Genomic DNA, 24,030 nt, shown 5'->3' with positions numbered 1-24,030 from the left:
CAACAAATCTCCACGTTACTCAACGCGGTGAAGCAGCTACTTGCCAACACTGCACGCCAGACAGACCACACAACGCCTACGACAGCTGCTATACCACCTTCTCGACAATCTACTCTACAAGAAGAGGAATGGCTCAAGTGGTTAGCCCAGTTCGAATCGCATCTCATCGCCCACAACGTCCCAGGTACTCTGAAACTTCTTCATCTGTTATCCACGGCAGGAAGTGCAGTGTTCAGATTAATTCAGAAACTCTTTCCTAACGCCACTCCGACTGCACTCGAGTATGACAGTTTTGTCGCCTCACTAACAAACTATTATTACCAACAAAAAATGGTTCAAATGGCTCTGAGCACTATGGGACTTAACATCTGAGGTCATCAGTCCCCTGGACCTTAGAACTACTTAAACCTTACTAACCTAAGGACTTTGTAAGTACAATGTTTAGGTTTTTATATTGGTAACGCCACGTAGCGCTCTGTATGAAAATCACTGGCTGTGTTGTGAGCAGTCTGTGGCTGGGTGGCATTGTGGTTATATTCGCTATTGTAGTGTTGGGCTGTCGGCTGTTAACAGCCCGTAGCGTTGCGCAGTTGGAGGTGAGCCGCCAGCAGTGGTGGATGTGGGGAGAGAAATGGCGGAGTTTTGAAATTTGTAAGGCTGGATGTCATGAACTGCTATATATATTATGACTTTTGAACAATATTAAGGTAAATACATTGTTTTTTCTCTATCAAAATCTTTCATTTGCTAACTATGCCTATCAGTAGTTAGTGCCTTCAGTAGTTTAAATCTTTTATTTAGCTGACAGTAGTGGCGCTCGCTGTATTGCTGTAGCTAGAGTAACGAAGATTTTTGTGAGGTAAGTGATTTGTGAAAGGTATAGTTTAATGTTAGTCAGGGCCCTTCTTTTGTAGGGATTATTGAAAGTCAGATTGCGTTGCGCTAAAAATAATGTGTGTCAGTATAAGCACAGTCATGTGTAATTGTTCAAAGGGGACGTTTCAACTTCACACATATCCATGCCCGAGGCAGGATTCGAACCTGCGACCGTGGCGGTCGCGCGGTTCCAGACTGAAGCGCCAAGCGCCTAGAACCGCTCGGCCGCCGGCTATGACCAACAAGTGAATGTGGTGGCAGATAGGTATCCATTCCTACATTGGAAAAAAAAACTTATCGCGAGTGGGTAACAGATTTGCAAGGTATGGCAAGGAAATGTAAATTCAAATGTGCTTGCGATGCTTTATATTCAGATAATATGTTGCGTGATGCGATCGTATGCAATGTGGGTGATGTCAAACTCAGAGAACAAATTCTGAAGCAATTCGATCTATCATTTCAGCAGGTAGTGCAAATTCTAGATCAATACGATTCCGGTGCCTTGTCGGCTCATACTTTTGAAAAGCCAGCTATTTGCCGGGTTGAGTCCCTTAGCTGCGATCGCCCCATTCCGCACCGTCGTCTTGCGCTAAGCAAGCCGAGTAAACGACGCTGTTGGCTGCAAACGCAGTTCGCTACACAGGCGAACAGTATAAGTCTTGCCCACGCTGTTATTTCCGGCTCAAACGCCAAGACTGCCCCTCCCGGCAAGCTTAGTATTGCGATTGTGGTAGGAAAGGAAATGTGCAATCCGTATGTTTGCCGCGGAACAAATGTAAGAATTCGGCGCACTCACAGAAATCTCGTTATAGTATCCATGTCATTAATGCAGTATATTCCAAGTCTGCAACTAGCAAGCGTGCAGTTTCGTCAGTGATACGTCAGTCAACAAACTTTTTTTTCATTTATTTATTTGTGGGAAACGTGCGAAATTTCAGTTGGACACGAGTGTCTCTGTCACATTGCTAAATCGTCGCACATATGAACTGTTAGACTCCCCACGCCTAGCACGCAAATGACGGCTTATAAGCCGGCCGGAGTGGCCGAGCGGTTCTAGGCCCTATAGTCTGGAGCAGCGCGACCGCTACGATCGCAGGTTCGAATCCTGCCTCGGGCATGGATGTGTGTGACGTCCTTAGATTAGTTAGGTTTAAGTAGTTCTAAGTTCTAGGGGACTTATCACCTCAGAAGTTAAGTCCCATAGTGCTCAGAGCCATTTGAACCATTTTTTGAACGGCTTATAATGGACAAGACATTCCCGTTCTCAGAACATGTACTTTGCCTGCCTTGTATCGCTCACACACGCGAACAGTGACTTTTACAGTGCTACAATCACGCGACTGTCAGAACATATTTGATCTTGATTGTTTTGATTTGTTTGGCTTTAACAGTCAGGACAATGTGTTGTCAGTGTCCTCTTTCAATGCAAAAAGACAGTGTAGTTAGTAGCTTTCTAAAAGAATTCCCGGAACTCTTTTCTGAAGGTTTAGACAAAGCTAAAAATTTGGTGGCGCATATTACTCTGAAAGACAATGTTCTGCCAAATTGTGCTGTGCCAGAACTGTTCCTATTGAATTACGGGACAAAGTCGCTGCTGAACTTACGGAATTGCAAGATAACTGAGCTAATGCGCGCGTATCAGCTAGTCAGTGGGCAAGGCCACTGACTTTGCTCCCAAACCTTCAGGTCGCATTCATCTTTGTGCTGATTTTAAGTCTACAGTCAACCCACAAACTGTCATTGATACTTATCTATTGCCACGCCCAGAGGATCTCATGGACAAATTAGGCGCTGGACGCTATTTTTAAAAAATTGATTTGTCCGGCGCATATCTTCAAATACCGCTCGATGAAGAATCTCAAAAAGTGTGTGTAGTAAATATTCATTTGGACTTGTTTAAATATTTGCGTTTGCCTTTTGGCAGTGCTTCCGCACCCGCCATTTTCCAACGGTATTTGGAACAGCTGACTGCACAAGTGCCAAACTGTTCAAACTATTTGGACGATATTGTAGTAGCAGATCGTACACCTCAAGATCACATTTAAAATTTACGTGCTTTGTTTCGTGTGTTATCTTATGCAGGACTGAAGTAATGACAGGAGTAGCTTGGTCATGTCACAAACAGTGAAGGGGAACATCGTCTTCAGTCGCCGTTGTTAGCCATACGAGATCTTAATATTATCTGGGAACTCTTCCATTTGATCAGTGTTTTGTATAGAAAAACAGTAATATCAGAAATTGAGTCCGCCTTGATGCAAAACACCTTGTTGTTCGTTTATTTCTTTATTATCCCAAACTAGTTTCGGCGACTAATATCACCATCATCAGTGGGGTTTTTTAATCTAAAACATGCAGAAAGTGGTATGGTTGTACAAACACAGTAAAACATTATTACATTTTTAGAAGTCGTCTTTTGAAATATAGTTTTATATTGATACTTTCATACTACCTTATTTATTGTATGTTACAGCATGTTTTAAACAATTATTGGCGCTGTTTGTGACATATTTTCTCTGCTCTTTTTTTTTTGTTGCCGTCTTTTTGCTTAGCGAACGTCATGTCATACGAGATTTGCCACTTCCTCGCAATGTCACAGAATTGCAGTCAGTTTTCGGGAAAATGAACTACTATATTCGGTTCATACCGAATGCTGCACAAACTGCAGCTGCATTGCATCGCTTGCGTCGCAAGTGTGTCCCCTTTGTTTGGACAGATGACTGCCACGTAGCTTTTCAAAAACTTTAAGACGCGTTGCTCAGTGATCGATGCTTAGTTCACTTTGATCCGGACAAACCAGTTGTATTGCAAGTTGTCGCTTCCTCTTATGGAATCGACGCAGTGCTTTCGCACAGAATTCGCGATGAAGACCGGCCTATTGCTTTCACATCAAAAGTGTTGTCCAAAGCCCAGTGTAACTTTTCACAAATGGAAAAAGAGGCTTTGGCTATTGTGTGTGGTGTCACCAAATTCCACCATTGTTTGTATGGCAAAAACTTCTGCTTAGTAACGGATCACAAGCCTTTCCAGCCCTTGTTTCATCCGACGAAACCGGTTCCTGTGCGAACTGCCCAAAAATTGAGAAGATGGGCTTTGTTGTTGTCTCAATTCCAGTACGAGAATGTGTATTGTCCGAGAGCTAAGCATGGTAATGCGGACGCACTTTCACGGCCTCAGATTGGCCCTGATACAGACTTCGGCGCTTCTGTTGCGTCTTGTTGTCACTTCGATGCTCAGGATTCCGAATTGCTTCAATATTTTCCGGTGAAATATAAGAAAATTGCACAGGCCACGGAAGCTGATACAGATTTGCACCTTTTGCTCATATACATTCACACATCTTGGCCTCGTTCCTTGAATAGCATGAAGAACTCTGTGGTTCGCCGATATTTTCCACGTCGGCATAGCCCCGCTGTACAGAAAGGTGTGATTCTTGTTCAAAATAACACTGTACAGTCGTGTGTGTTGATCCATAAAGCTTTGCAAAAAGAAGTGTTGCAGTTACATCATCAAGGACACCGAGGGATTTTTCGTACGAAACAGCGCGTCGACACTGTACTTGGCAGTGTATGGACACCCAAATAGAACAGATGACGTCACAGTGTCACGCATGTGCGGAATATCAGTCCGCTCCGCCACAAAAATTCCCTACTAGGTCTAAGTCGCAATCGCCATGGCAACGTGTGCACACAGACTTTGCGGGACCTGTTTGGAATACCCATTGGTTGTTGTGGTAGACTAGTATAGCAAGTTTCCTTTTGCTGTGCCAATGAATTCGACGACGTCACGTAGCACAATTGAGGTATTGTCATCGATTTTTTGCTCAAATGGTTCAAATGGCTCTGAGCACTATGGGACTTAACTGCTGAGGTCATCACTCCCCTAGAACTTAGAACAACTTAAACCTAACCTACGGACATCACACTCATCCATGCTCGAGGCAGGATTCGAACCTGCGACCGTAGCAGCAGTGCGGTTCGGGACTGTAGCGCCTAGAACCTCCGGCCAGCTCGGCCGGCGATTTTTTTGCCTAGAAGGTTTACCTGAAGTAATAGTGTCAGACAATGGCTCTCGGTTCACGTCAAATGACTTTGAAACATTCTGTGAGCGTAATGGCATACAGCATCTAACTAGTGCACCATTCCATCCACAGTCAAATAGCGAAGCGGAACGTTTTGTCAGAACATTCAAACAGCAGATAGCCAAACTTCGCTCCGCACACACCAGGGATCAAGAATTGCAACTGTTTCTCGCCTCACGTCGTTCGCACCCACGAGATGGTCCACCGCCGGCGGAATTGCTTCACGGCCGCCGCCATCGCACACTGCTCCATCCTCTTCAGCATCCGGCGCCGAAGGAAGGCCGCAAGTATCGCTTAGCGCCGCATGACATTCTCTTTTACAGGGTTTTTAGCGGCAGCAGACTGTGGGCGCGAGGCGAGATCGTCCGTCGATCTGGCGCTTGCACGTATCTTCTTTCTGGTCCAGATGGTTTGCGGCGCCGCCATCAAAATCAACTTCGACTCTGTCATGTACACGACAATCTTTCAGTCTCTCTTTCCCCAGATTCACGGGTCCAGAGGAAAGCGCAGCCACAGCAGCTGCCAGAGGGCTCAACCAGGTAGATGCCATTTTCCTTGACTTCTGGAAGGCGTTCGATACAGTTCCGCACTGTCGCCTGATTAACAAAGTAAGAGCCTACGGAATATCAGACCAGCTGTGTGGCTGGATTGAAGAGTTTTTAGCAAACAGAACACAGCATGTTGTCCTCAATGGAGAGACGTCTACAGACGTTAAAGTAACCTCTGGCTTGCCACATGGGAGTGTTATGGGACCATTGCTTTTCACAATATACATAAATGACCTAGTAGATAGTGTCGGAAGTTCCATGCGGCTTTTCGCGGATGATGCTGTAATATACAGAGAAGCTGCATCATTAGAAAATTGCAGCGAACTGCAGGAAGATCTGCAGCGGATAGGCACTTGGTGCAGGGAGTGGCAACTGACCCTTAACATAGACAAATGTAATGTATTGCGAGTACATAGAAAGAAGGATCCTTTATTGTATGATTATATGATAGCGGAACAAACACTGGTAGCAGTTACTTCTGTAAAATATCTGCGAGTATGCGTACGGAACGATTCGAAGTGGAATGATCATATAAAATTAACTGTTGGTAAGGCGGGTGCCAGGTTGAGATCCATTGGGAGAGGCCTTAGAAAATGTAGTCAATCAACAAAGGAGGTGGCCTACAAAACACTCGTTCGACCTATACTTGAGTATTGCTCATCAGTGTGGGATCCGTACCAGGTCGGGTTGACGGAGGAGATAGAGAAGATCCAAAGAAGAGCGGTGCGTTTCGTCACAGGGTTATTTGGTAAGCGTGATAGCGTTACGGAGATGTTTCGCGAACTCAAGTGGCAGACTCTGCAAGAGAGGCGCTCTGCATCGCGGTGTAGCTTGCTGTCCAGGTTTCGAGAGTGTGCGTTTCTGGATGAGGTATCTAATACATTGCTTCCCCCTACTTACACCTTCCGAGGAGATCACGAATGCAAAATTAGAGAGATTCGAGTGCGCACGGAGGCTTTCCGGCAGTCGTTCTTCCCGCGAACCACACGCGACTGGAACAGAAAAGGGAGGGCATGACAGTGGCACGTAAAGTGCCCTCCGCCACGCACCGTTCGGTGCTTGCGGAGAATAGATGTAGATGTAAATGTAGACACCGTGGGATGACCCGGTGGAGACGAAGCCTTGGCCTCCTCCATCTCCTGGAGCTGGACCCGCCCACACTGCAGCTTTCATCACCTTCTTCATCTGGTTCATGGCAGCAGAAGGTGGACGCGTACCCTTCTGGACATTTTCCGGAGGACGTTTCCGCCAGGCCACTGGCCGAATTGGGGGGGGGGGGGGGGGGTTACGACCGGAAGCTTTATGTCCCCTGCAGCCACAGACAGGTTCCCGCCTGTCGAGGCGCTCACACTCCAGCATCCCCCGCCGTGGTCGTACATACACGACTACGGTCCGTCACTCTAGGGGCTGGGGGGAGGGGGGGGGGGATATTCTGGCGTAACCACAAACGCCGAACGAAGACGAAGAACAGAAAAGAAGAGAAGCCGGTGAGGAAATGTGAGCCAATGTAAGTAGGCTGTTTAGTTTTTTATGTTGGTAACGCCACGTAGCGCTCTGTATTAAAATCACTGACTGTGCTCTGTGCAGTCTGTGGCTGGTTGGCATTGTTGAAATACTCGCTGTTGTAGTGTTGGGCAGTTGGCTGTTAACAGCGCGTAGCGTTGCGCAGTTGGAGGCATTGTTGCCAATTTAGCGACTTTGTCGCTAGAAATGGCGACTTTTGGCTTCGTCTTAGCGACAAAAAAAGCTTTTTAGCGACAACAATTATTTAGCGACTTATCTGGCGACTTTTGGAGTACTGACGACTTTTGAAGTACAAATCAAAACTATTTTGGGCCAGTATTTTCATTAACAAAACTAAGATTTTAACTATGGAATGGGTACTACACTGACTTTGTTCTAGATTTACTAAGTTAAATTAAGTTCTTAGCAGATCATGTAGCATTGTTCAGCATTTAGTAAATCTGAATATGGGAACTGCTACAGAGTAAGAGAACCTTGACTATAGAACAATTCATTATTCATTACCCACTAGCCTGTTATCGTCGATGGCATACCGATCTATAATTCTTCAACTTTTGAACTCCCTTTATTTTTCGAATTGACAAAAAACATACGTAATATTAAGTATAATAAAGTACATTTCTGTCCAGCAACCTCTAATTTTTCGAAATGTTAACTCGCAGTCAAATTATTACCACATGCACAGTGCTAACGCAAGAACAATTCGGTGGGGGTATCTCAGACATTATTACGTTTCAAACAATGAACAATATGACTGATATTGAGTCACCGAGTGAGTAAATTGTTTCATGACCTCTAGTTCGCCTGAGTTTTAATGTATTTTCAGTGATTATAAATTGGTGAAACTTATGTTGTGTTGGCACACATAATGGATTTACCGCAGAAGAAGAAGTAGTACGCTCAAATATATCGGGATGCGTGGGAAGCAGAACCTGAATTCAATGGGTGCCTTATCCAAGGCAAGGTGTCAAGTATGTCCAACAGAGTTTTATGCTAAATTGTGTGATATTAGAAAGCATTCGAAAACTATTAAGCATAAACAAAAAATTAATTAAAAGAAACACAAACCACGTTACTTGTGAAAATTGTTCCGAAAACTACAGTCAGAATAGCAAGCAGAGCGGAAGGCGCCCTTTCTTTATTTATTGCTGTACATTGTTCTATTTTAGCTGTATATCATTTAGGAATGCTGTGCAAGAAGGTGTTTTCCGGTGCTGAGGGCGCTAAAAACATGCTGTTACATCGTACAAAGTGCACTAACATTATAACTGAAGTTTTGGCTCCATATTTTTACACAGTCATTGGTTGAAGATATGGGTAACCAAAAATATAGTGTACTAATAGATGAATCCACAGATGTATCATTATCTAAAATGCTACCTATCGTTATACGGTACTACAGTGCAAACAACCAAACCATTAGATCAGCATTTCTCAAACTCGCTGTAGTAGAAACTGCAGATGCAAGAAATTTGGCTGCTGTTCTTGTGAATCCTTTGAAAGATCTCAAACTTCCAACCGCTAATATGGTAGGAATTGGCATAGATAATGCTTCTGCAATGGTTGGAATAAGCAATGGGCTTTTCGAACAACTCAAGAGAGAATATGGTTTGAAGCATTTGGTATTGATCCGTTGCATTTGTCACTCTCTTCAGCTTGCAGTTTCGGACGCCTCAGTGAATACCATACCTAGAAACATAGAGTTTCTTGTACGGGAAACCTACAATTGGTTCTCCATTTCACCCAAAAGACACGAGGAATATAAAAAGGTTTATGAGACAATAAATTGTGGAAAACAGCCACTAAAAATTTTGAAGGTCTGTGCAACACTAAGAATTCTGGAGCAGTGGGAACACCTAAAGCTACATTTTTCACTTGCCATGGTTCCAGACAATTGTTACACTGCCGATCTTTTGTACAAAATGTATTGTGACGACCCAAATCATCTTTATGTGTTTTACCTTAAACATGCTTTAAAAGACGTACACATAGCAATAAAAGCTTTTGAAGAAGAAGACAATGACCCCACTAAATTACCAGATACACTTGTATTTCTCATGCAGTCACTCGGACAAAACATAGTTTTTCCAACTGTTGATTTGTTGACAACACCAGTTCCAAGCGAATGTATGTACGCAAATCCGAACCTTGGCTTTATGTTTAAACAGAAATTGTCTGAGTCAAGTTTGTCTGAAGAAGATAATGTTTATTTGAAGAAGAGATGCATTCAGTTTAGTCTGAAACTCATAAAGGAAATTCAACAAAGACTGCCAAGTAACGTTACGATCCCGTAAAAAGTGTCAATGCTGAATGTTGAAGAAACACTAAAAGTGAATAAAAATAATGCTGTAGCTGATGTAGTCAAAAGAATTGGGTTTTAGTGGCAATTTCATAGACGGTATGCTGCAAGAAGGGCATAATGTCAACTTCATTAGGTGGAATAACACTACTAACACTGTTCGATTTTGCAGTGAGGTTTAGCAGTATAAAAATGCCGCAGGGGAGAATCCTTTTTCTTTGATTTCACAGCTAGCAATGACTGTTCTATGCCTACCGCATTCAAATGCAGAAGTGGAAAGAATATTCAGTTCTATGAACATTATAAAAACTAAACAACGTAACAGATTATAGTTAAAGGCAATTAATGCTTTGATTATATTGAGAGACCCGCTGAAGAAACAAAATAAAGGTTGTGCATCTTTCGACATACCGTCAGACGTATTGGAGCTTATTGGAACGAACAAAAGTTACTCTTTTGCGACAAAACCAGTCGAGATGCAACATCATCTTTTGAGCGACGTTCAACCCTCTACATCAACTACAGTTCTGTCAGAGCATGAAACAGAAGAGTTATTCGATCTTCTGAGTGACGACGATGAATAGCTCACATACCGGTATGTATATATTTTGTAACCTAATTTGAGTTCTTGCTTTCTTTTGTTACAAATATAGTTGTATATTTCTAGTATATTTGACTACTGTGATTGAAACAACAATTTCTGTGTTGCGTCAATTATGATAACATGTTTAATTAAACGTTAGCGTATTTTATATGCATGTTGTTGCAAGCGATGTGTCATTTAATTAAGACAATATAGCAATTACGTATGAGAGTTTTTATTAATATTTTATTAGCCCTCCCCTCCCCCCCCCCCCCCCCCCCCCCCACTGGCTTATTGCACCATTCACAGCACGAAATTTTCAGTACATCCCTAGTAAAATCAGTTTTAGCGACTTTCTAGAGACTTTTGATATTGAATCTAGCGACTCGGGTTTTTTAGAGTTAGCAACACTGGTTGGAGGTGAGCCGCCAGCAGTGGTGGATGTGGGGAGAGAGATGGCAGAATTTTGAGAGCGGACGATCTGGACGTGTGTCCATCAGAAAGAGTAAATTTGTAATATTCGATATCATGACTTTTGAGCACTATTAAGGTAAATGCATTGTTTGTTCTCTATCAAAATCTTTCATTTGCTAACTATGCCTATCAGTAGTTAGTGCCTTCAGTAGTTAGAATCCTTTTTTAGCTGGCAGTAGTGGCGCTCGCTGTATTGCAATAGTTCGAGTAACGAAGATTTTTGTGAGGTAAGTGATTCATGAAAGGTATAGGTTATTGTTAGTCAGGGCCATTCTTTTGTAGGGATTATTGAAAGTCAGATTGCGTTGCGCTAAAAATATTGTGTGTCAGTTTAGTGTTGATCAGAATAATTAAAGAGCGAAATGCCTGAGTACGTTCAGTTATGCTCAGCTGTTTGAAAATCAAATAACGTACGAGGTTTATCAGCACAGTAATTCATTAATTTTTCTAAGGGGACGTTACACCAATAGCTCGCTGACAAGGACCGAGCTGCACCAGGAGCGCCCCCTGCATGAAGTGAATATAAGCGCCGCTACTGACAGCCTCGGCTGCTCAGATCGGCCCAGTGTACCGACATTAGAAGAAAGTATTTGCGGAGCGTGCTACAAGAACAACTAGATGTGATCCTTATCAGTTACTTGTCTGGTCTTTGACTATAAAACTAAACCCCTCCCGAAAGAGGCCATGAAGGCCCAACGCTAACGACCGGCCGCCGTGTCATCCTCAACCCATAGGCGTCACTGGATGCGGATGTGGAGGGGCATGTGGTCAGCACACCGCTCTCCCGGCCGTATGTCAATTTCCGAGACCGGAGGCACTACTGCCGGCCGCTGTGGCCGAGCGGTTCTAGGCGCTTCAGTCCTGAACCGCGCTGCTGCTATGGTCACAGGTTCGAACCTGCCTCGGGCATGGATGTGTGTCATCTTCTTAGATAGGTTTAAGTAGTTCTAGGTCTAGGTGGCTGATGACCTCAGATGTTAAGTCCCATAGTGCTTAGGACCATTTTTGGAGCGACTACTTCTCAATCAAGCAGCTTCTCAGTTTGCCTCACAAGGGCTGAGTGCAGCCCACTTGCCAACAGTGCTCGGCAGACTGGATGGTCACCCATCCAAGCGCTAGCCCAGACCAACAGCTCTTAACTTCGGTGATCTGACGGAAACTCGTGTTACCACTGCGGTAAGGCCGTTGGCGGCCTTAGACTATGTTGTTGTTGTTGTTGTGCAAGCTTATTCACCTCCCAGTACCTACTGCAACCTACATCCTTCTGAATCTGCTTAGTGTATTCATCTCTTGGTCTCCCCCTATGATTTGTACCCTCCACGCTGCCCTCCAATACTAAATTGGTGATCCCTTGATGCCTCAGAACATGTCCTACCAACCGATCCCTTCTTCTAGTCAAGTTGTGCCACAAACTCCTCTTCTCCCCAATTCTATTCAATACCTCCTCATTAGTTATGTGATCTACCCATCTAATCTTCAGCATTCTTCTGTAGCACCACATTTTTAAAGCTTCTATTCTCTTCTTGTCCAAACTATTTATCGTCCATGTTTCACTTCCATACATGGCTACACTCCATACAAATACTTTCCTTAGACTATAGCGAAGATTATTACGATTATTACTGTAACTCTTCAGGCTTTCCCGGCGATCTAATGACATCTTGGGTTGTCGGGTGTTCTGCCGGATACGACGCTGATATCCGGCAGAACACCCGACAACCCAAGATGTCACGATTATTACTGTTTGCTTGTCACTTTCGACACCGATGTAACCCCAAAGGTAAGTACTGCCCAGCTGCTTTATAGAAATAAAACTACTAATGTTATTGACCGATGACCGTAGCAGTCTGGTCCCTAATGTTATTTGCTTGATTTGTTGTATAGCATTCCTAGACCGCTGCACCCCATTAGGCACTTTAATAAGCGATGAGTGGTAGCACTTGCAATGTGCCTCGTATTCCTTCCTCATTCATTCTAACCCCCCCCCCCCCCAACCACCCACCCAACCACACACACACACACACACACACACACACACACACACACACTAAATACCATCCATCTTTCACCATTTTAAAAATGAAATTTTTCCGAGAAAAGTATTTCATTCTATAGTTTAGCTATGTGCTAAAGTTGGTGATAGTGTGTTTAATATGGGAGAGGGTGTCGAGAGCAACTCACGGCGGGGGTGTGGGGGGTTGGGGGTGGGGGGGGGGGGGTACTAGCTAAGGTCTAATAGCAATCAGGTTGGGAACCACAGCTCTAACTGTACAAGAAGCTAGGAAAGAAATACAGCAAATGAGTTTGCCTGTCCTCAAACCCAAACAGGAAGTCCAGACCCGCTGGAATTCTACTTTTGAAATATTCCAGCGAACAGTTCAGGCAAGGGATGCGCTTCTACGCTCTGACCTAACGATAAAAGAAAGCGACTGAGAGATAACTGAAGGAGTTTTGCCCTTCTTAAGTCTAGTCTACAAAATTACAGTAGAAATGTGACTTTGCAAAATTTATTTTGTTTTGTAGCTTGATTAGCAGTTTTCTTCAAAAAAATACTTCTAACAATAAAAAAAAAATAGTGTGTGTGCAGTCAATACTGAAGAAAGATATAGAGAATGATATACTCTATATGTAGACCGCCGATTTACATAGACAGGATTCAGAAACCAAAGACTTTCTGGAGTTGCAACAAAACGCCTCAGAAATAAAATTTGTAGGGTGCAATTACTTCAGAGGGAGAGTCGAGAAATTTCAATGACTGATCCTATTCTTAGCGCTCATCCGCGACTAGTTCCAGTAGCAACAGTAACGAAAATACAAAGGATTCTATACGAGACGAGTATGACCAAGAAACTAGAAAACATATTAGATAACCTACTTGCTGCTGGTATTCGCGAACTCGATAAATAGCTTAACGAAGAGTATTTAGGTCGAAGAAAAGATCCACTTGTATGTTGGCTCGAGCTACTAGCTACATTAGTCTCCTCTGAACGCATTTTTCTTTTAGCGACGGGAAGAATCCTTAATGAACGTAGAACATTGTTATCAGCGAATAAAGTTCCCAAATTAATATCTTAACATAACAATATGTTAATGACTATGATACTTAATTTGATAGTTAGAAGACTGATCAATATTTAAAGAGTAATAATGCAAAGCACTAAAAATATGCTTTAGAATACGATCTCACTCAGTGCTCATGGTTATTTTATTTCTATGTTTATTTGTTAAGTAACAAATTACAAGTGTCAGTGCTTCTTTTGTTAGTAATGTAAGTATTATTGTTTGTGACACATAGTACTTAACCTGTACCTTAACGTAGAAGCAATTTTTGTTGATTATTTCCAAAGCTTTATAAAATTTAAAAAGTTGGTTATTTATAAAAGGATATATTTATTCGCCAAAATAACAGCATTTAGCATATTTTGTAAGTAATATTTCTTCAATGGACTAATAAATAAATGAATGAGTGAATGAATAAAAAATCAACTTAAAAATTAAAATACTATGAGTCCACTGTGTGTAAAGTAGCTGAATATCCAATTATACGCATTTGTATAAATAACTGGCTTACTTTCCCATTTGATGTCTAATTACCCAAAATATGAGTAACAAAACAGGCATCGCCAAAAGTAATCAATATAAACAAACTACCAAAACAAACAAAACAGCGCGTGCAATAACTGTAGCAAAGTGAGCTAGCGATCTGTCTTTCTGGGTTTCGTGACGGAGGTAAACTTGAAAGAGCGACCTAGTTCGCGACGGATCTACGAACTTTACTGAGCTTTCCCATTCATGAACTATTATGCGCAAGATTACACTGCTGAGATATATCCCATGTGACGAATGCCCGTGTTCGGTAGTGGTCATTTATTTACGAATCTACTTGTAAGAAATGACACAGTGACAACAGCGGACGTTTACGGTCTCGGGCCGAGGGGAAGGTTTCTTCTCGCAGGCAGAGAATAGGAACACGAGTGGTAGAAGAACTTAACATACCTCGCTCAGTTAATTCTTGGGCCGGAATTACATTCTCATATTTCTTTGACAAAGAAATATGATCAAATATTCGTCAATGTCTTTGACAAAGTTCTTTGACGTGGGTATTACACTGTCGTCATATTTTTCGTCAAATTTCAAGATAGCGGACAACTTGTTATTATGCGCTAGTATTACATTTGCACTGTATATTTGGAAGAAAAGCAGCGGAAAAAAGGAAACGTACTTGGATGAAGCCCTAGGGATTACGTCGAGATAATAAAAGCATTCAGCGAGATTTGTCACGAGAGCTTCAAGTGGAGGACGTCAAGTCCTAATATATAAATTACTTACGAGAAAAGCTGTATGTGCAGAAGACAACCAAACCGTGACACCGTGATTTCTTGATATATGAGAGAGCTAGTCTAGTTTACAACACAGCACTGGAATATCACATAGCACATTAACCAAAATAATTTCAGAAATTTATAAAGCACTAAGGGGGAATATGTGAAGGAAAATAAATGCTTAGTACACTATATGGGTAATAAGAACTATTTTTAATTCTGAATAATTTACTTGAATTTGCGTCCTAACAACTACAAAATTAATAAAATTTCCGAAAAAGATGAAGCTACTTTTAACTTTTGGCGTCCAGAGTTCAAAAATAGGCATAGTAGGATGGAAATTTGATAAAGAATTTATTTTATTTTAGAGTGTGACCACATCCTCCATTCCGGCTTGCTGAAAAACTGCCTGGATGTTTCCAGATGCCGGCCGCGGTGGTCTAGCGGTTCTAGGCGCGCAGTCCGGAACCGCGCAACTGCTACGGTCGCAGGTTCGAATCCTGCCTCGGGCATGGATGTGTGTGATGTCCTTAGGTTAGTTAGGTTTAAGTAGTTCTAAGTTCTAGGGGACTGATGACCACAGTAGTTAAGTCCCATAGTGCTCAGAGCCATTTGAACCATTTTGTTTCCAGATGTAGAGGCGAATGGCTGTAGCTGTGATTGTGGACATGAAGCTGCATGCATGCACATATTTCACCTGCCCATTAACACACAATTAACAGCATGCACCTTGCCCCTTGCTCACCCCCTCCCCTCTCCCACCATCACCACCGTAGTTGAAGCAAGTTTATTAAAAAAAAAAAGATTCGAAGGAATAAATCAACTTTGAAGCCATTTTTATAAACACACTACAGAGACGCCACGTAGCTGTAGCGACGCCAGCGCTCAAAGCGGTTACATTTCGCATTGCAGTGAACAGAAGACGAACGACTTTTATGATCAAATCTACGGGGGGGGGGGGGGGGGGGGGGAGACCAGACAGCGAGGTCATCGGATTAGGGAAGGACGGGGAAGGAAGTCGGCCGTGCCCTTACAAGGGAACCATCCCGGAATTTCCCTCGAGCGATTTAGGGAAATCACGGAAAACTTAGATCAGGATGGCCGGACGCTGGATTGAACCGTCGTCCTCCCGCATGCGAGTCTAGTGTGCTAGCCATTGAGCCATCTCGCACGGTAGGCGAGATTTGGCAAAGTTCCCTATCACACCATCAAATTTCTTTGACGTAAATATTTGACACATCAACTTTGACAAATTTTTGCGCCCTCTGTGTCTGCGTCCTAGGCGGTTGGCTATCTCGCGATGACCAAGGGATAGTGGTTATAGCAGAGACAACCAGATTTAGGTTATACCGGGTTTTTCCCGCCAGTTTAACCTGACTGTTAAAACCGCTTAATCGGTTTCTGAAATAGCACTTTCGGTTTTTTATTCCTATTATTTCCTGTAATAAACGTAGAAATAGAACAAAGATCGAAAAATTTCGACTCTCTCATTTCCAAGATACATAGAAAAAATATTAAACAGGCTAATAAAACAAAACTTAGTTCATACAGCGTTTGCTGCTGTTCTCGAAAAGTGAAAAGTGGTTGAATACTACAAAAAAAAAATCACCAGCACTCTCTTACCGATTCTAATCTTTTTAAACTCTACTCAGTAGTCATCTTGCAATCGGGAATCATACCGCCGTTTAGGCATTACTAATAATCAGTGCTAGACAGTGGAAACTGACCTTGAAGAACTTGTTAATTTGTCTGTTACCCAGGTCTACAGGAGTTTTTATTGTATCCCATGAATGAATTGTTGTTAAGTTATTAATTTATTATTGTTACTATAATTTCCTTCCTCCTTTACTTTTTCATAAAACTCTCAGATATATCCACAATCATTAGCCAATGAACCATTATATTTCATTGCTACGTCATTTGTAAAAATATTTCCAAACTAAGTATGGTGTCATTCTGCATTACAACGCATGCCCGGCGACGACAACGAGAAACTACCGTATAGAGTCCAAGGGTCGGCAAGTAATTTTAGGTGGGGTCCGGATACGTACGGAAATTTTTATCGAGATCCAAAAAACAAACTCATATTCCTTACTAATTTTTATTTTAATTGTAGTTCAAAAATAATGTAAAATACAACAGATAGACAAAATGGTATAAAATTGAATGGTAGAAACTACATTTACAATCTTCAACCATTTTCTTAAAGTTAGGTTCGCACAGCGAGAAGCTTATGCATAGTGTGTCTTCAAGGTGGGTGGCTGCAAATCTTGAGCGATACCGGTTCTTCAAAAAATTCGTTTTTGAAACTCATGTTTCATAAACATATGTGGAGCCAAAGATTGAAGCCAGGTAAATGGCTACATTTTTTCAGTTTCCATAGTTCTCTGGGACATGTTAACTTCAAAATTCCTCGGCAAATGCAGTTTCATACGTTTTCAAGGAAATGTCTTCCTGCAAGTCCATTTGGAGTAAAGGCTTTGAAAGCCAGAACAACTTCGCAACCTCATCAGTCCATTCTACCGCCGGAAAAACTTCAAAAGGCGATGTTAAGAATCGCGACAACTTCTCTATCACTTTCTATCTTGCTGCAAATTCGTTCCTAAGATCGGATATAAAGTTTGAAAATACTGCAATGTCTATTTCAGGATTATTTTTATGTTCAAGAATTGTTGGCTAGTGGATAAATTCTCGACTTGCAATGTCTTTTCAAAGTTACCCAGCTTTCGACGGAAAGAAGACACACTTAATCAAATCACATATTAATTTCCTATTTCCTTGTCGCTTAGTACTGAGCGCGTTTAAATACTTCGGAATGTTTTCCAAGGCTGTCGCAGCTACCATATTGCGCTCGTTTGCTAGGAATTCCAAATGCTTGGTTGCTTCTTGTGTACCCATGTTGTCAAAGAAGGAGGTTACTACTGCTTTCATTTGCCAAAAATTTGACGTTTACTCAGCTGTGCTGCAGAAGGCAAATTGCGCCAAATCACACTCAGATATAAACTCTTTGACCCGTTTGTGCTGGAGGACAGAACTAGACCTTATAAAATTAATCAACTAGATCACATGTCCATCATATCTTTCAGAGTGACACTAACTTTTACACGAAGGGCTGCCTGGCGAATTATGGATTGACAAGATAGTAGCCAAGCATTATTATCGTTTATTCTCATTACTAGTCCCTTTTCTCTGCCGATCATCACTGGGGAATATGCTGACAATTATCAATTTTTCGTCGGTTACAGTCTCTGTAATTTTTATGTGGTTTAAATATTATCTTCTGATGAAATATTTTATATAGCGAGAGCGTTTTACTCGTAAATTTGTTCACCTGTTACTACAAGTAACTGTTTGGACTGTCTAATGCATCCACTCATAGCAGGTGCCGAAAGCAGGTTAAAGTAAAATCTTGTTGCAACCAGTTGGCTGTATTATACAAACCATGCTTTAAAATGGTTTCTGCTCGTCAGGTATGTATTGCAGAATTTTCTTTACATCGTCTAGTTTCTTCTTTCTTATTGGAACAGATCCACTATATGCTTGTTTATATGAACATGGCTCTTCCGTATCTCAATACCCTTCTGACAAGCACTTTTGTTGATGGATGGGACGTGACCCATGTTATACCAAACGATTCATACAGATACAAATATCAGTATCTCTGGTAAATGTAATTTGAAAAAGGAAGTGGACATGACCCCTTTTCCAAATCATTGATTCAATTGCATTTTTATTCGAAATTTTCTTTCAGTTCTACCACAGAAATGCATACTTCTGATGTCATGATGCCTATTGATAAATACTGAAATTTAAAAATGTGCATTAAACTTCTGTTCAAGTCACTAGTAGCTAAAAAACAGAAGGGTGGTCGTCAATGTGGTTCAAAAATGGTTCAAATGGCTCTGAGCACTATGGGACTTAACATCTGAGGTCATCAGTCCCCTAGAACTTAGAACTACTTAAACCTAACTAACCTACGGACATAACACACAAATCCCTGCCCGAGGCGGGATTCGAACCTGCGACCTTGGCGGTCGTGCGGTTCCAGACTGAAGCGCCAGAACCGCTCGGCCACAAAGGCCGGCTAATGTGGTAGCATCCAGCATCAGTTCACTAGATAAATTTTGTGAAGGATTCGAGCTATTAAAAATATGTGGCCAGGTGCGGAAGGATCCACGCTGTGAGGTTTCCGTAGGAAATTAATCGTCCGTATAAAAAGTTCATCCACCCCGGGGATCGAGGATATCGAACGATTTTTGCCTGTTATCGACATTGATACTGCAGGATATCGGTTCCAGGGATTGCAAAACTTTTGAGAATGTTGTAATTTTGAAGTCGGATAATAAATTAAAAAAGAAATATTTTTTCGTTTGATATAAATCCATATTAACAATAATATGGTTTTTGCCTTTACTTTTACTGTGAAATATAGCTTCTTGCCAAATTTCATGATTCTAGGTAAACGAGTAGTACCCTATAGTTTTAATGTGTGAGTTTTTGAATGAAGTAAGAGGCCTTACGTGATTACGAAGGCTTTCCCGGCGTAATAATTGATAACAAACATTCTACTCGAGTGTGCGTCCGGATCATAACGTCATATTTCCGCGGCCCAAATGGCCGCCATCTTCAGGTGAGAGTGCTGGTATACGATCTCGCCGGAACTGACTTCTCAGCGCAAGCGGCGGCCCCTATATAGGGCATTTGCTTCAGAACTGCTACAAATTCGCCGGGCAATAGATCGCGCCGCTCGAACTGTCAACACAACTGGCACTGCTAAGAGTATCCTACGACTTCCACATCGCTGGCAACGGGTTATACACAATGCTGGTTACTACTTTGAAGGTCAGTAAAACTTTGAAACATGTATCTAATTTGTACGAGTTGTGAATAAGTAGATGTCACTATTAAAGTTGAGAGAGAGAGAGAAGACACATTACGACAAGAAATTTCAAAAAGTTCTTGACCAACTTAGTTCAAATTTTTACACAATACTCCTATAACTTTCAGTCGAGAATAGGCTACATATTGTTTTAAACAACAATGTACAGGTTTTCTGTTGAAACTGATCGTAAGAAAGAAAATTCTGTATATATGTGTAGTTTCGTTTTCTTTCTCGCATTCGGTTTTAACTACGATAGCGGGATACTGAAACCATTAGATGACTTGTTCTCCGATATAACTCTTTCTTCGCGTATGTAATTTTAGAACAAAAATTGTACACACAAAAATGTACTGTTTTGTTTTCTTCCTCGCAGTCGGTTTTAACTGAAAATAGGTTAGTTATATTCATGGCTTATCGGCTTATGATTAGAATACTACCACAGAACCTAAATCGTCTGAAGCATAGCAATTCAACCCAATCGCAGATCAAAACTCTTCGAAATACTGACATTGAAGCTACTATCTTGACAGATCCAGCAGCTACAGAGGTCCCCATTACCGCGAATACCAATGATTGCAATGGATTTGCCTACTTAAGTGGCTTCAATTCCTTATCAAGGTTTTGTTGGCAGTAACAATAAAGAACGCTCAGTCAGCGAGAAAGGGGAAGGGGAGAGAGATGGGAGAGGGAATGGACTTAGAGAGGAGGAAGGAGAAGATGAAGAGAGAGAGGGAGGAGCGGGAGGTGGAGAGAGATAGCGTGAGGATGAGGAGGACATGGAGAAAGGAGGAGCAGGAGAAGGAGGAGATGAACAGAGAGAGGAGGTGGACAGAGAGAGGGTGGAGAAGGAGATTACGACATATAGAATTGCGAAGCATCGCAGAGTTTGTTGGTGCAATACATAGAGAGAAAGAGTGGTTCCATCACACGTACTTGGGCACTCCTGACTTTACCCCTGTATCTGATGGACACATGCCGTTGAGGACAACGTGCTGGGTCCTATCACTTAAGAAGCCCTCTAGCCTATTCCATATGCTCGGGCTTTCGTTAACAGTTCGCAGAGGGGCACTGTGTTGAGCCTTTTTGCGGAAATCCAGGAATACGGAATCTGCCTGTTGCCCTTCATCGATGGTTCACTAGGTTCAGTGTGAGAAAAGGACAAGCTTGCCAATTCTGTGCTGATTTGCGAACAGAAGCCTTTCTGCCTCGATGGATTCTGTTTAGAATATACTCAAGAATTGTGCTGCAAACCGACGTTAAGGATACTGGTCTGTAATTTTGCGGGTGTCCTTTTATCCTTCTTGGGGAGTCACCTGGGCTTTCTTGCAGTCGCGTAAGAGCGCTGCTTCGTACTTACCCGCGTCCATGCTCGCTGACGGGTCCTCAGATAGACGGCTGAGTACTGAGTGGTAATTAGTCCTGCGAGCTGTGTCTACGCGCAGTTATCTGCCAGCGACGGTCCCTGATAAGAACCGTCGTACTGCAAATCCGTCCCACCGTTTGCGGTGCAAGGCCAGAGCTATTGTTTCTACGATGTCATCCGGGCTCAGCAGCAAGCGCTGTCCCGCGTGACGGTGTCAGAAGAGATACAGGGTAAGCAAAAACTCTTACCCTAGTTTCGAAAATTTATTTCTAAGGAACTATCGTAGATAGAGCTCTGCGGTTTCTTGCAAATACCCTACTGGCCATTAAAATTGCCACACCAAGAAGAAAAGCAGATGTTAAATGGGTATTCATTGGACAAATATATTATACTATAACTGACACGTGATTACATTTTCACGCAATTTGGGTGCTTAGATCCTGAGAAATCAGTACCCAGAACAACCACCTCTGGCCGTAATAACGGCCATGATACGCCTGGGCATTGAGTCAAACAGAGCTCGGATGGGGTGTACAGGTACCACAGTTCATCAAGAGTAGTGACTGGCGTATTGTGACGAGCCAGTTGCTCGGCCACCATTGACCAGACGTTTTCAGTTTGTGAGAGATCTGGAGAATGTGCTGGCCGGGGCAGCAGTCGAACATTTTCTGTATCCAGAATGGCCCGTACAGGAGCTGCAACATGCGGTCGTGCATTATCCTGCTGAAATGTATGGTTTCGCTGGGATCGAATGATGGGGTAGAGCCACGAGTTGTAACACTTCTGAAATGTAACGTCCACTGTTCAAAGGGTCGTCAATGCGAACAAGAGGTGACCGAGACGTGTAACCAATGGCACCCCATACCATCACGCCGGGTGATACGCCAGTATGGCATAGACGAATACACGCTTCCAATGTGCGTTCACCGCGATGTCGCCAAACACGGATGCGACCATCATGATGCTGTAAACAGAACCTGGATTCATCCGAAAAAATGACGTTTTGCCATTCGTGCACCCAAGTTCGTCGTCGAATACACCATCGGAGGCGCTCCTGTCTGTGATGCAGCGTCAAGGGTTAACCGCAGCCACGGTCCCCGAGCTGACAGTCCATGCTGCCGCAAACGTCGTCGAACTGTTCGTGCAGATGGTTGTTGTCTTGCAAACGTCCCCATCTGTTGACTCAGGGATCGAGACGTGGCTGCACGATGCGTTACAGCCATGCGGGCAAGTGCCTGTCATCTCTACTGCTAGGGATACGAGGCCGTTGGGATCCAGCACGTCGTTCCGTATTACCCTCCTGAACCCACCGATTCCATATTCTGCTGAATATGGAATCTCGACCAACGCGAGCAGCAATGTCGCGATACGATAAACCGCAATCGCGATAGGCTACAATCCGACGTTTATCAAAGTCGGAAACGTGATGGCACGCATTTCTCCGCCCTACTCGAGGCATCACAACATTTCGCCAGGAAACGCCGGACAACTGTTGTTTGTGTATGAGAAATCGATTGGAAACGTTCCTCATGTCAGGACGTTGTAGGTGTCGGCACCGGCGCCAACCTTGTGTGAATGCTCTGAAAAGCTAATCATTTGCATATCACAGCATCTTCTTCCTGACGGTTAAATTTCGTGTCTTTAGCACGTCATCTGCGTGGTGTAGCAATTTTAATGGCCAGTAGTGTAGTTCCTTAAATCTTAAGCTTTGTGGTTAGACTTGCCTACATCTATGCAGTTTTATTGTTTGAAAATGGTAGTTAAACTCGTGCAGCGTGCTCACTTTTACATATGCTCTGATAGTATCTGATTTGTTTTCTCTCCCTCTGCCTCTATCGCGATACCCGTAGTATGTGAAATGTATTCGCAGTTGCGAATATGGACGACTGTCGACTATAGAATGGAATGACGGCAACAAAACTTTGGGCCAGACCAGGACTAGAACCCAGATTTTCTGCTTATCACGAGCGGTCGCCTTACAGTTAGGCTATCTGAGCATGCTTCACTGGCAGAATAAAACTTCCGTATGCCATCAACGCATACGTAATGGGTGTATGAGTGCAGGTTGTGGACACGGGGTTGACGACATGTGAAAGTCTGGGTCTGGCCGTGTCCGGGTAGGCGGCCTCTCGCGATAAAATCCGGGTTTGAGTTATGGTCCGGCATAGATTGCCACTGTCGTCATTCTATTATACAGCTCGTGGTTGTCAGTATTTGCAACTCGAATACAGTTCATATATTTCATGACGACTTTAGTCGCTGCAGTGCCTGTTCCTTTGGACATGCATGCATGCTGTAATGTTATGTGAGCCTCACTGCCCCTTTTTTTTTTAACTAATTTGTGTCTGATTTTATTCTGAGAAGCTCAGTAATGTATGTAAAGACCGTAAATGGAAATTTGATTCAAAAAATACTTGAAGTGAAGTAAAGCGCAGCTGGACAGCAACAAACTCTTTAGCATGCAATCCCCGCAACGATAGTAGTTGTGAATCTTTGAGTACCGAGTCTAAAAAAAAAAAAATTGATTTATTAAAAGAAAAAGGAGGACTGTTAATCTGTACCTTGTGGAAAGAGGACGTGTTGCTAGGCCGCCGTTCAGAAAGTAATGTTACATCTCATGAAAATTGATATTTTAGTGATAAAACCGAGTAAAGTATGCGTAAGAATTGCCAAACATTTATGTATACAAATTTTCTGGAAGTAAAGAATAGAAATATCTTATTTTTGGAAAAGGAGGTGAACTTCATTGTCGTCGCCGTCTATCAATCGACAGAATTGTAAGTGTACAAAGTTCACTAAAATACAGGAAAAGAAATGCATTCTCTATAGTTTTCATTCAGTAAGTAACAACCTCTCATAATTTCTTAATTACAGTAATTGGATTATGTTCTTGTACGACAGTATGGTGCTGAACTCCACTGACCAATTTTGATGTAGCAGGACGTGTAGTTTGAAGGAAGATTGCTGTTTGATCTTGTTTACTTACAACAGTGGTCGCTTAGGTATGAAAAGCTACGAAAACTTGGGCTCAAAGCTATCCGCAATATGGCCAAGTAACTAAGAGAGTCGTATTTTAAACCT

The 24,030-nt window shown here is 42.6% G+C and overlaps 1 protein-coding gene across 1 annotated transcript in view; it reads right to left on the bottom strand.

Moving 5' to 3' along the window:
- LOC126428394 (synaptic vesicle glycoprotein 2A-like) overlaps positions 1-20,953 on the bottom strand; it is a 169,708-nt gene extending 148,755 nt beyond the window's left edge. The window contains exon 1 of the mRNA XM_050090318.1: positions 20,944-20,953. Within this exon, the coding sequence (XP_049946275.1) occupies positions 20,944-20,953 (10 nt within the window). The remainder of the gene's footprint in view (positions 1-20,943) is intronic.
- Between the last annotated feature and the right edge of the window lie 3,077 nt (positions 20,954-24,030).

Source organism: Schistocerca serialis, chromosome 12 (genome assembly GCF_023864345.2).
Source record: "Schistocerca serialis cubense isolate TAMUIC-IGC-003099 chromosome 12, iqSchSeri2.2, whole genome shotgun sequence".
NCBI lineage: Eukaryota > Metazoa > Arthropoda > Insecta > Orthoptera > Acrididae > Schistocerca > Schistocerca serialis.
The sequence above is the reverse complement of the archived record's forward strand: the minus strand, read 5'-3'. Positions and strand labels throughout refer to the sequence as shown.